The sequence below is a fragment of the Mus caroli genome, chromosome 15, assembly GCF_900094665.2.
Source record: "Mus caroli chromosome 15, CAROLI_EIJ_v1.1, whole genome shotgun sequence".
Classification (NCBI taxonomy): domain Eukaryota; kingdom Metazoa; phylum Chordata; class Mammalia; order Rodentia; family Muridae; genus Mus; species Mus caroli.
In genome coordinates, this window is record NC_034584.1 from 76,008,031 (window position 1) to 76,021,470 (window position 13,440).

Here is a 13,440-nt window from a genome sequence, read left to right on the forward strand (position 1 = left end):
AAACCCTGTCTTGAAAAAAAAAAAAAAAAAAAAAAAAAAAAATTCTGTCTTCAACATGGAAGACAGAGGAAGAACAGGCTAGTTTCATAGGTCCAGTCCAGGCAGGAAGTGCTCAGGACTGCAGTGAAAGCTCTTGGAAAATAGGAAGAGATGAAGAGAGACAGACTGATTGACTTAAGAACTGACCAGGCTTTTGGGGGTGCAAACACATCTGTGACCCTAGAACCTGGGAGGTAAAGACAATGGGCATCAGGAGGCTCCAGGTTCTCTTCAGCTGCACAGTGGCTTTGAGGCCAGCTTCAACCATAAGACCTTTAAATTTCAAAAAGTGGACAAAAAAAGAAGTGATGCTGCTTAATGAAAGACTTTTAGGGTAGCCAGTGAGAAAATTAAGAATGACTTCCTACTTATGATATTAAAATGAACCGACAATCCTGAGAAGGCTCTGAGAGAAATGCTCTGAAAAGGACACTGGTATTAGAATCAGAAAGGTCACGTGGGAAGAGGAACCCACGGGAGCAGGCTGCCTGGAGGAGGGCAACGGAGTGGGTCCGCTGGGAAGGGTGTCATGAATGAGGACTCTCCTTTCTCCTCGTGCTGAGGAGGGAATACAGGGCTTTCATGCCAGGCAAGTGTTCACTGAGGCATACCTCCTTCTACTGAAAGCATTTTAAGGCCATTTTTCTTTCTTTAGCTTAACATGTTTTAAACATACATACATACACACATACATTTATTTATTTACATGCATGCATGCATGCAAAGTGGTCAGAGAATAATAATTTATCAAGGTCACTGTGTGGTTTGAAGGGAACAAATTCAGGTCATCAGACTTGGTGGATAGCAAGTAACTTGCACTTGTTGAACTAGCTCATCTCACCAGCTCTCTCTTTCTCTCTCTCTCTCTCTCACACACACACACACACACATTTGTTCATTTCTTTGTTTTGCTTTTTTGAGGCTAGGTTCTTTGTGTAGGACAGCTTTCTTGGCTGTCCTAGAACTAGCTCTGTAGACCAGGCTGGGCTCGAGCTCACAAGAGATCTGCCTGCCTCTGTGGAAGTAAAGTGCTCAGATTAAAGGTGATGTGCACACACACATACCCCCTCCCCCGCTATATACATTTTGAGTTTAACATTTATTTTTGTGTTTGTTGCTTGCATGTGTATATCTTTGCCCTGTGTGCATGCAGTGCCTGAGGAGGACATTGGATTCCCTGGAACCAGAGTGACAGATGGTTGTTAGCTGCCACGTGGATGCTGGGACTCAAACCTAGTTCCTTTGGCAGAGCAGCCAGGGTTCTTGACTGTTGAATTATGTCCCTCTAAGCCACATTTTTAGGTTTCATCACACTCTCTACTGTGAGCACGGGCATAAGCATGAGCACCAGTCAGAGGAGGAGTTAGTAAGGGATGGTTCTCTCCTGCTGCTGTCTATGTTCTAGAGAGTGAGCTTGGTAGTCAGGCTTGGTGGTTAAGTGCCCCGCCCTGCCCAGCCGCCTCTGAGCCATAGCAGTACTCCTTTTTAGAGAGGGTCTCAGGTAACTCAGGTTAGCCTTGAACTCAATAAGTAGCCAAGAAAGTTGAACTCGCAATCTTCCTGCCTCCTTCCACAACCACTAGGATTATAAAACTTCTTAGCTTAAGTCTTTTTCTTTTCTCACTTTTTTTTTTTTTTTGAGAAAGTGTCTTTCACTATGTAGCTCTGGCTGTTCTGGAACATTCTGAGTAGATCTGGCCAGCCTTCAACTCACAGATTCATCTGTTGCTTCCCAAGTGCTGGGATTCAAGGCATGTGTAGTGTACCACCACACCTGGCTTAAATGCTAATATGAGGAACTGCCACAGGCCAGAGGTACATGCTAGAAGTTGAACTTCTCAGGCAATAGCCCTCCCTCCCACATCTGCATGCCAGGGGAAGCCACTCACCGGGGTACAGCTGGAAATACCGCTGCTGCCGAAGAAGAACTCATCCTTGTGTACAACTATAGAGGTGTGCCTGCCACAGAGAGGACAATGAGCCAGGGACTTACAGCCTCTCCAAGAAAAGCAAGTATCAGACTACAGAGAGAATGTCTGCCCCAAGATGGCAGGCACCATGGTAGCCAATTTTATATTAGCCAGATAAAGACATGCAAGACATTCTCAGTGTGGGCTGGCTGATCTAGGACTGTCCCCACCCTCATACCAAAGCCACAGATGCACGTCCCTTGTCTAAAATGGAATTTAGGCCATACATGGAACTCACATACACCTTTTAAGTGTCTTTAAAGATGACATACACTATCTAACATGATGTAAATGCCATTGCGCTCCACCGTTCAGGGAACAGTGATAGGGAATATGCATGCTCAGGACAAACACTTTTCAAAGCATCGTCCTTCCTTCTTTTCTTTCCTCTCTTTCTCAGAGTCTGAGAAAGCCTTGGCAAGACCGGAGCTCCCTGTGTAGAAAAGAATGGCCTTGGGGCTAGAGAGATTGTAACTTGAATATCAGGGGATCTGACATTCTCTTCTGACCTCCTGAGCACAAAGCACATATAGAGTAAAGACACACATACATACACATAAAAGTAAAACTTGGGGTGCTGATAGTGGCATATACCTTTAATCCCAGAATGCAGAACTCAGTATTTGGGGCTGGAGAGATGGCTCAGCAGTTAAGAGCACTGGCTGCTCTTCCAGAGGTCCTGAGTTTGATTCCCAGCAACCACATAGTGGCTCACAACCATCTGTAATGGGATCTGATTCCCTCTTCTGCTGTGTCTGAAGACAGTTACAGGGTACTCATATAAATAAAAATAAATAAATCGTAAAAAATAAAAACAACAAAAAAAACCCTTTCTTTAAGAAAAAAAAAAAAAAGAAGAAGAAGAAGAAGAACTCAGTACTCAGGAGGCAGAGGCAAGCAGATCTCTTTAAGTTTGAGGATAGCCTGGTCTAACAGACTGAGTTCCAGGATAGTCAGGGCTACACAGAGAAACCCTGCTTGAAAACTAACCACCCCACCTCATCCCAAGGAAAAAAACCTTTAAAAAAAACAGGCTATGGGAAATTGTGAACAAAGAGCCAGGCCTCAAGCCTGGAGCTGCAGAGCCAATGAACTGGGGAGTGAGCAGCTTTGCTCCCAGAGCAGTCAATGAGGAGCCCACCACACTTACCAGATGCCTTCCAGTTGTTTCCCTGTGGAGAAAAGGAGAGAGTTAGCCATTCAGGACTAGACCGAGTGCCTTCTCAGGCTGAGTAAATGTAGAACTCACTCACACCAGGAGACAACTGTGAAAACCTCCTGGAAGACTTTCTAGAACTCAGCTCTCCTCTATGGCAGTCAGTCAGTCAGTCAGTCCTCAGGGGGTGACACTGTGGTCAGGAAGCTCAGAAAACACTCTGCTTTATCAGAGAGCAACATAAACACACTGTCCTGTTTGTCTGTTCTTGCTTCCCATCGGGGGCTAAGTCAACTATGTCTTTTCAACCTCTCTGTGTCATCTACAGCAAACCCAGAGTAAATCTGGAAGATGTTCCCCACTTCTTCACTAAGGTGCAATTCTTCAGAAAGAATGGAGCCAAGCTAAATGCTCTGCCTTTTCCAAAGGCAATGATTGCGTATTTGGTGTCAGGGGAATGGATCCGGGTATATAAACATGGCTAACCATGTGCTCCCCCACTGCCTATCTATTCCTTTACCTACCAGCAACCTTAGGTGTCAAAATGCAAACACAGGCTACCCTACCTTCAGAAGCTCAAAGTCAAGTGGAAAAGAGACACACATAAATACTTAAGTAAAACACCGTGCTGATAAGCACTGGAACAATGGTAAAGACAGGGTGCTATGTTAATAAAGATAAAGAACTACCTTCATGAGCCTGAATTCAACCAATGAAGGAGCGTGCAGGGGCAAAGCTGGGCGTATCTGCCATAGAGAACAGTCTGCTCAAAAACGTGAAGACTGCGGTTCTGCAGGGCAGAGGGCAAGTGTGCTGATGAAACAATGAGCAGCCAGCAGGCCTGGGGCAGGCAGGGTGGCCTGGCCTTGGTAGGAGAGTACTCTAGTCAGACCCACTTTTTTAAAAAAAATAAAAATTAAAAAATTATTTCTATTTGTTTATGTACATTGGTGTTCTACCTGCACATATGCCTGTATGAGGGCATCAGGTCCCCTGGAACTGGAATTACAGACAGTTGTGAGCTGCCATGTGGGTGCTGGGAATTGAACTTGGGTACTTTGGAAGAATAACCAGTTCTCCTAAACAATAAACCTCTCTCCAGCCCTTACAAATTGTACAAATATGTACAATTGCACGATATACATATGGAGGTCAGAGGATAGTTTGCAGGAGCCAATTCTCTGCTTTCACTATAAGCTCTGGACATCAAATTCAGGTTACCAAGCTTGCCACCAGTTACCTCTACCCACTGAGCTGCCTTTTGACACAAACAAATGACTAGCATTCTATTTTATCTGACTGTAGTGCTGGAGAACAAGTCTAGGGCCCTGTGCATGCTGGCAACCAAGCACTCTAGCACGGAGCCACATGGTTACATTCTGAGCCCTGTACAGCTCAGGCTGGCCTTAAACACAAAGCAATCCTCCTAGCTCAGATTCTCCATGTACCACCTAACCTACACTTCCACATGTGTGTGCATGTGCGTGTTCATATGTGTGTGTTCACATGTGTGGAGGCCAGAGGTTGACATTAGGTATCTTACTGAATCATCCTCCCTCTTGTTTTCGGCACCACATCTCATACTGAGCCTGGCATCCCTGATTCAGATAGCCTGGCTAGTCAGAAAGCCCCAGGAATCTTCCTGGCTCCACTTCTCCAATGCTGGGGTTATAAGTGTATAGCACACTTGGCACTTGCTGCTCTTCCAGAGGAAGTTTGTTTCCCAGCACTGACACGGGGGTGGGTGGAGTGGGGTGGGCTCAGAATCACCTGTAACTCTAGCTCAAGGGGTCCAAATGCCCTTTTCTGGTCTCCAAGCACCTGTACATACCCACAACACAGATGTATCACTTACATATAAGTAAACATTACATTTAAAAAAAGATGCTGTGGTAAGGATCAGCAATATGACTCAGTAGGTAAAAGCAGGTGACAGACACATGCCTGATGATGACCTGGAGTCAATTCTTGGGTCCCACATGGTAGAAGAACCAACTCCTGAAAGTTGTCTTCTGACCCTTCACATGCATGTATAGTACTTACATGCACACTAAACTTACAGAAGAAAAAAAGGCTGGGCGGTGGTGGCGCACACCTTTAATCCCAGCACTTGGGAGGCAGAGGCAGAGGCAGAGGCAGAGGCAGAGGCAGAGGCAGAGGCAGGCAGATTTCTGAGTTCGAGGCCAGCCTGGTCTACAAAGTGAGTTCCAGGACAGCCAGGGCTATACAGAGAAACCCTGTCTCGAAAAACCAAAATAAATAAATAAATAAATTAATTAATTAATTAAAAAGAAGAAGAAGAAGAAGAAAAAAGATGTGTGGTAATATGGGTATAGTGTAGTGGCCCCATGCTTATAATCCAGCATTTGGGAGCCAGAGGCAGGAAGGTCAAAAGTCCAAAGCCATCCTCATCTACATAGTGACTTTGAGGTCAGCTTGGGCTGTAAAATGCTGTGAGAGATGTAGAGAGGATGAATTGGAGAGAAGAGTTAAAGAGTAGATTAGAGGTCATGATTAAACCTACTGCAGACAATATACACACAGCACACAGAAGGAGACAATTTACACACAACACACAGGGCAGGCAAAGAGAAATACACACAGCACACAGAAGGACAGGCAAGGAGACAAGTCACACACAACACACAGGACAGGCAAAGAGAAATACACACAGCACACAGAAGGACAGGCAAGGAGACAATTCATACACAACACACAGGGCAGGCAAAGAGAAATACACACAGCACACAGAAGGACAGGCAAGGAGACAATTCATACATAACATGAAGACAGACAGGCAAGGAGACAATACACACAGCACACAGAAGGATGAGCAAGGCAATGAAGGAGGTAGGAACACAGGTGACCTCACCCACTCACCAGAGCTGTCAGTTCCAAGGTTTACAAATTGCTAAGTGTCACCTTCATCTGTTCTAGGTCTTGCTCAGTGTTGCATGGAAGGAGAGCGGCATGCTTATACTTCCCGTGTTATATACCTCTCTGTTTCTCTTTTAAAGACAGTCTTTCTATGTGGCCCTGGCTGTTCTGGAACTCACAGAACTCTGTCTGCCTCTGCCTCCTATGTGCTGGGATTAAAGGCATGTGCCGTCATGCCCTGTTTGTCCTTTACATCTAAACATTTTCATTTGTACTAGGGGATAAACAGAGACTTGTACATGCTAAGCGGGTACTCTATCACTGAACTATACTCAAAGGTCTAGATCTTTTTTTTTTTTTCTTTTCTGAGAAAAGGTCATGCATTCTAGGCTGGTCTCTAACTTACTATGCAGCAAAGGCTGACCTTGAATTCAGATCTTCTTGCCTCTCACCTCCATCTGCTGGGATTAAAGACATCTATCACCATGCTTGGTTTAGATGATGCTAGGGATCAAGCCCACTAGATTAATGTGGGGTTTGTGCACACCAGATAAGCACTCTGCCAATGGGGCCACATCCCGGACCCATTCTCACATATTTTATATGTTAAATAGTTCACATTTATTATCATTTTATGAAGATGATGAAGACCTGTATTTTGTCTCGTATAAAAAGACAAGGCAAGATGTGAAGATGGGTTCACTGGAGATGCCCAGGTAGAGATGTAAAGTTTGCTGTGTCGGAGCTTCTTCTTGGGGAGATAAGGAGTAAGACTATGGCCTTGGCAAGATCAAAGGCATGGGAGAGCAGGCTTAACTGCATCTTAATTTTGGGTGCAAGATTAGGATGGGAAGAGGTGAGGTGGGGGTGGTAATAGGAGCTATGAAAGTAGGGCACAAAGCCATTTGGGGACATGAATTAGACCCAATGGATATTAGCACAGCATAGAGCGGATTATTTCCCACTGGGATTTCCTCAGCAAGCTGGAGGGAGAGTGGGTAGTCACATGGCAGTGTGTCTCTAAACTTACTGGCACACCCAATGCATTCATTCTGAGGTCTATGGATTATGGATACAGAAAACAAACAGGAGGTGTGGATGTCAGCTCTATTATGGATGATAGGAAGTGCAGGACAAGGTATGCTACTATCTGCCTTCGTTGCACAGAGTTAAGAGGCACATAAAAGTCTTGGAGTGAGCACACCCCTGCTCCTTATCCACAAAGCTGGATAAACATATAAACACACAGGCTCGATCAGCTCTGGTACGCTCTACTAATGCCTATTACTAAGAATTAAGTGGTTGGCAGTGATGGGACTCCAGAGACACCTCTTTGCAGGTGGCATTTGGTCTCCCTTTGGCAGGGAGAAGAAACACATTAGCTCTTTGGTATAGATCAAGTGCGGTTCTGGTTCACTCCACACAACCCTCCCCTAGCAGCAAAGTAGTTTACCTGGCACTTCACCAACAGTAAGCGAGGCTTAAGTGTTACCTGGAAGCGTCTGTTTACTCTCTGGGAAAAGTAGAAGCAGCACTTGTGTCATGTACGTAGTACCAGCCCTCTGCAGTCAATAGTGTAAGATGCCCACCAGCAGAAGGGCTTCCCCTTATTGTCTGTGGGGAGAGAAGAGGTGCCAGAAACCATGAAGAAGCTGGGAGTGAAGCTCAGCGGTAGAGTGTTTGCCTTAGACCATGCACACGAAACCGAGTTCTAACCCAAGCACCCAAGCACAAAGTCATAAAAAAAAAATTTAAAGGCAGGCTTAAAACTATTTAAGCATGTAGTATTCTTTATAGAGTCAGTACCGGACTGTTTTTTTCCCTAGTGTAAAAATAACTATAGTCAGATGTGGTAATACATGGAGGGCTGAGGCAGGAGAATTGCTGCGGACCAGCCTGAGGTAGAGAGTGAGATTTTGTAGTGGGATGGTGGAGGAACACAAACAAGAATAAGAGGATGATGGCACATGCCTAGTCTCTGCACTAACAGACAGAGGCTGAAAACCAGCCCAAGCCCATAAAACTCTGCCTCAGACAACAACAACAACAACAACAACAGCAGCAGCAGCAGCAGCAGCAAAACCTTAGGGGCTGAAGAGATGGCTCAGTGGTTAAAGGCACTGGCTGCTCTTCCGGAGCACCTGGGTTCTATTCCCAGCACCCACGTGGTGGCTCACAACCACTTGTCACTCCAGTTCTAATGCCCCTTTCTAGCCTCTGAAGCATGCACACAGCGCACAAAACCTCCCACAGACACACCTGCATACACATTAGAAAAAGTGCAGTTACAAACAGGATAATAAACACTTCCAGGAGGATACAGGATGGTATCAGTACAGAAGAGGGGCATGTGAGCAAGACCTGGAGGCAGGGTTTAGGAAAAGGTCTGTAGGAGAACTGACATCAGAACTGAGCTATCAAGGATGGGCAGAAGTTAGGCAGGGCAAGAACTGGACAGAGAAAGTTCCTGGGGAGGTAATAGGGCCCACAGGCTGTGAAGAGAGACCTGAAGGCACTTTGTGCTGCTGGGGTACCAGGCAGCCTTTCCCCCACCGAGGCTCTGCAAGAGGAAAGCCCTAACAGTGCTTGTGCTGGCTAGTTTTATGTCAACTTGACGCAAGCTAGAATCATTGGAGCCTCGAATGAGAAAATGCCTACATAAGATCTGGTTGTCGGAAAACCTGTAAGGTACTTTCTTAATTAGTGATTGATGGGAAAGGGCACAGGCCATTGTGGGTGGGGCCATCCCTGGCCTGGTGGTCCTGGGTTCCATAAGAAAGCAGGCTGAGCAAGTCAAGTGGGGTAAGCCAGTAAGCAGCACCCCTTTATGTCCTTACATCAGCTCGTCCTCCAGGTTCCTGCTTAGTCTGAGTTCCTGCCTTGGCTTTCCTCAATGGATATGCAAGCCAAATAACTCCTTTTCTCCCCCAGCTGCCTTGGTCATGGCAATAGTAACTCTAATTTGAACAGGGCTGCTGCTTCTTTTAAATAATAAAAGTGGGGTTTGTTGTAGAATCTAATGTAGGAAACCTGGTGTCAAGAGTGCTGTGTTAAGTTGGGCATGGTGGCATCCGCCTTTAATCCTAGCACTTGGGAGGCAGAGGCAGGCGGATCTCTGAGTTATGAGGTCTACAAAGTGAGTTCCAGGACAGCCAGGGCTACACAAAAAAACCCTTTCTCAAAAAAAAAAAAAAAAAAACAAAAAAAAAAAAAAAAAAGAGTGCTGTGTTAAACATGAGGGGGCAAGGTGAGGCTGCAGACATTAACCAGGAGTTCTCAGAGCCCTGCAAGCCACATTCATTTACATTTTGCAGAAAGATGCAGGGTTACTATTCCTCCATTTCTTCAGTGGATATCAGACAGTTGAGCACACAATGAACAATAAAAATGAAAACAAAGAACAATAGATTACATAAAACATATAAAAAACACCCTCTCTCAGATTTGAATAAATTCTATTTAATTTGCAAGTCTGAGTCACTCCTATGATCAATACTGGGAAGGAGGGTATAGTGCGGTGAGGACCTGGTTCCAGCCCCGCATCACCCATGGGTGCTCACACCCCTTAAGGAGCACTGGCTCTCGACTATTGCTGGGGGTGCTCTGAGGAGCAAGGTTCTCTGCCTCCAGAAGCTCCAGCCTCCTGCTGGAAAGATTCAAGTAAGCTGCTGCTTTGATCTTGGTATGCAACTCTTATATATGTTATATAATTTTATACATACATACACATTACTTTTTAAGAAATTAACACCTAAGAGTACAGTCCCTGGTGCTACTGTTGTAAGAGCTAAGTATAAAGACCCAAATATTCACTAGATTGCATTCTGTCAATATGTACACAGATGTGGGGATTATTTTTTCCCAAACCCAGGGCCTCACGAAAGCTAGGCAAGCACTCTCCCACACAGTTTCCCAAAAACTTTAACCTGAGAACAATTGAATGTGCTTCTAGGGGAAAATAACCATTACACATGCATATAAAACCTCAAGTCAGAAATGAAACACGAAACCCTTGTTAGCCTAGTTCAAAACCACTCTCAGGGCTGGGGCGATGGCTCGGTGGGTAAAGGTGCTTGTCCTGCAAGCCTGAGGCCCTGAGGCCACAGGACAGGAGGTAGAAGCATCCTGAGCTGCGTCATGAGCCCTATCTTTCCCTCACTCTTCCCAAGCCTCCGCTTTTACCTCTACATGCCTTTTCACGAAAAGAGGTCACGAAATTTAAAGAGCAGCTAAAATTATTAAGAGGAAGAGCTGAAGGACAGTTTTAATAGCTAATTATATTAGCCACACAGTGACATGGGGGAAAAAGGTGCAATTAGGCTGTCCACGCAATTAGAATGCTAAGAGTAATCGTGGCTGGTGAGGTACTGCAGAACAGAGTGTCGTGGGAGGCACATGTCCTCAAAATAGGACAGGATGGGGCTGGAGGGATGGCTCAGTGGTTAGGAGTTTAAAGGACCCAAGTCTGGTTCCTAGCCCATGTTCTGTGGTTAACAACTGACTGTAACTCTAGCCCAGTGCCCTCTTCTGGCCTCCATGGGCACCAGCAGACATTGCATACACTCAAACTCAGATTCTCATGTCCACTAAACTATCTCCCCAGACCTGAAATGTGTTTGCTGTTTTTTAAAATGTTATTTATTGCTATGGTACACTCTCATAGGTAGCATACAGGCACACACGAGTAAAACTAAATCATCACCACCACCATCATCACCATCATCGTGACAGGATAATTTGGTGAAATCTGTGTTAAGTCAATCATGAACCCTAACAGAACTGGATAAGATTTTTAAGTTATTATCTTAAAAAGTAACTTTATTATTATTTACTCATGTATACAAGTGTGCACCCGTGGAGGTCAGAGGGGTGTCATGTCCCCTGGAGCTGAAGTTACAGGCACTTGAGTTTGCTGATGTGGGTGCTGAGGGCAGGTGCTCTGCAAGAACCCAGCCATCTCTCCAGCCCCGTGGTTAAGATCTTACACAGGGGAATGTACGTGAGTAAAGGGACAGGAATTGGCTTTGGGAAAGGAGGGTGAAGGGGGATGGTCACAGTGCTGGAAGAGTAGCTCAGACCATCTGGCACAGGGTTTTTTCAGTAAACCTTGAGACGTCTGTTTAAGGACAAGGACTCCACTTTAGTCACAAGGGAACACATTATCTTGGACTGTTGGTATTAGCAAAGAGATGGTGAAATAAGTTCTGTGGCCATAACCCAGCTCTGCAACCTGTGTGTGGTGTGACTTGGGGCAGATCAGGTGACCTGTTTCATATGGGTGTGGTAAGGATTCTAGTGGATGCAACTCAGGAAAAGGGGGTTGGGCGGCTGGCTTGTGACAAGTACTCAATTATTATGTTATATACTTCTAGAAATCCTTACAAAAATAAGTAAACACATTATTTTTATCATATTTACTGTGTGTGTATGCGCGCGCATTTGCCCACTCACTTTGCACATGGGATGATGGGAAGACAACTTTTGGGATTCAGTTTTCTCCTTAGGTTCTTGGAATCAAAGTCAGATTTAGTTGTGAGGCTTGGTGACAAGTGTCCCACGATGAGCTGTCTTGCTGGCCCATACAGATTAATTTTTGAAAAAGTTCAAATATAGGTGGTGTGATGGTGCACACCTTTTAATGTCAGTACTGGAGAGGCCGAGGCACATGGATCTCTGTCAGCTCAATGCTAACCTGCTCTACAAAGCAAGACCAGGACAGCCAGGGCTACACAGACAAACCATCTTGAAAAACAAATGAACAAATAAATAAACAGTCAAATACATTTAGGGATGAGAAATCACTATATGGAAACTAACTGAATTAGAGCAACTTTAAGGTCGGTGATGAAAGGGAAGAACGGAAAGGCAATGCCTATTTTCTACTTTCTTTGGTTTTAATACTTTAGTGTGTGCATGCGCGTGTGCACGCGTGTGTGCATGTGTGTGTGTGTGTGTGTGTGTGCGCGCGCACTCATATGTATCCTTAGCTTTAGAAAGTAATGACTATGACTTTCCCTAACTCTTTGTTTTACAAAGTGAACAAAAACACTACAGGGAAAAGGAGAATTAAGTTTGTAGGTGAGGCTGTGATCTCTGATAGGCCAAATTCGTGAAGTTTCGTGTTTGGCTGGTGCCTTCTGGAGCCATCACATCTATTTAAAGGGACAGAGGGGCTAGCCATGGAGCTCAGCGGCGGACTGCTTGCCTAGTGTCCTCGAAGCACCTGGGTTCAAGGCCCAAATGCTAGGGTGGTGAGTCTAATATGTCACCTGCCTTCCTTACTTCTTTCTTTACTACCACACTGCACACAGGCAAATTTCAGCCCCTACAGCCAGGCTTTCCAGCTCTAGATCTTGGCTGGTCAACCCTTTCATCTACAACACTAACTCCCTCATCACTCTTATGGAGGGCTGCTTCTTCCTCATTCTGTATTTCCAGCCTAAAAGTCACAGCTTCTGAAACTCAAAATGAGTCTCTCATATTATTTTCTACCTTGCATTCAACACAGATCACGTTTGTTATTTTACACACACACACACACACACACACACACACACACACACACACACACTTTCCTACACTAGCTAGCTCCATGTCTGCAAACATCTTTTCCCAGTCTACCCAGCTTTGTTAAACATTAACACACTAAACATCAGCACTTGCTAAGCACTTGATTATTTGTTTAATGAAACAACATTAGGTTTTAGGACCAAAATAAAAATCAGCCTGGGGGGGCTAGCGAGGTGGCACTGACTGTTCTTCTGAAGGTCCTGAGTTCAAATCCCAGCAACCACATGGTAGCACATAACCACCCATAATGAGATCTGATGACCTCTTCTGGTGCTTCTGAAGACAGCTACAGTGTACTTATGTATAATTAAAAAAAAAATACGTTTTTGAAAAAAAAAAATCAGTCTGGAGGGTGCTTTATGGGTCAAGGAAACAAACGATGCCTCTCTGTGATAAAACTGAAGACATGGCTGCATTCCAAGGAACTTAGGTGGAACCTGACTGATATAATCTACCAATGGCTCAAACGTTCCTCTAACAAACGACGAGAAGAATACTTGCAGGTTTTGCTTTCAGATTTGCCTTCCTTTCTTCTCAGGTGTGCTGGAGACTGAACTCGGGCTTTGTGCATGTTAGGCAAGGCCTCTACCACTGAGTCATGACTGGACCCTAACCCCTGCCAACGACCCATGACTTAGGTCCAAATCTCTCTCTAATGATAATGGGCTGGCTACATAAAGAATGATCCAAAACACTCATTAAAAATACAGATTTCCAGCCGGGCGTGGTGGCGCACGCCTTTAATCCTAGCACTCGGGAGGCAGAGGCAGGTGGATTTCTGAGTTCGAGGCCAGCCTGGTCTACAGAGTGAGTTCCAGGACAGCCAAG

General features: G+C 45.1%; 1 protein-coding gene across 3 annotated transcripts in view; it reads right to left on the minus strand.

Annotated features, from left to right (window-relative positions):
* The window catches only part of Desi1 (desumoylating isopeptidase 1), a 24,534-nt gene that overhangs the window by 9,216 nt on the left and 1,878 nt on the right, over positions 1-13,440 (minus strand). Inside the window, exons 1-3 of one of the 3 annotated variants that reach the window (XM_021183234.2) lie at positions 7,535-7,638; positions 3,160-3,181; positions 1,929-1,998 (exon numbers count right to left, since the gene is read on the minus strand). In XM_021183234.2, the coding sequence (XP_021038893.1) occupies positions 1,929-1,998; positions 3,160-3,181; positions 7,535-7,586 (144 nt within the window). In that variant the 5' untranslated portion in view covers positions 7,587-7,638. Of the gene's footprint in view, positions 1-1,928; positions 1,999-3,159; positions 3,182-7,534; positions 7,639-13,440 lie in introns of those variants that run through there. The other 2 variants (XM_021183233.2, XM_029470068.1) reach the window with 2 other exon arrangements.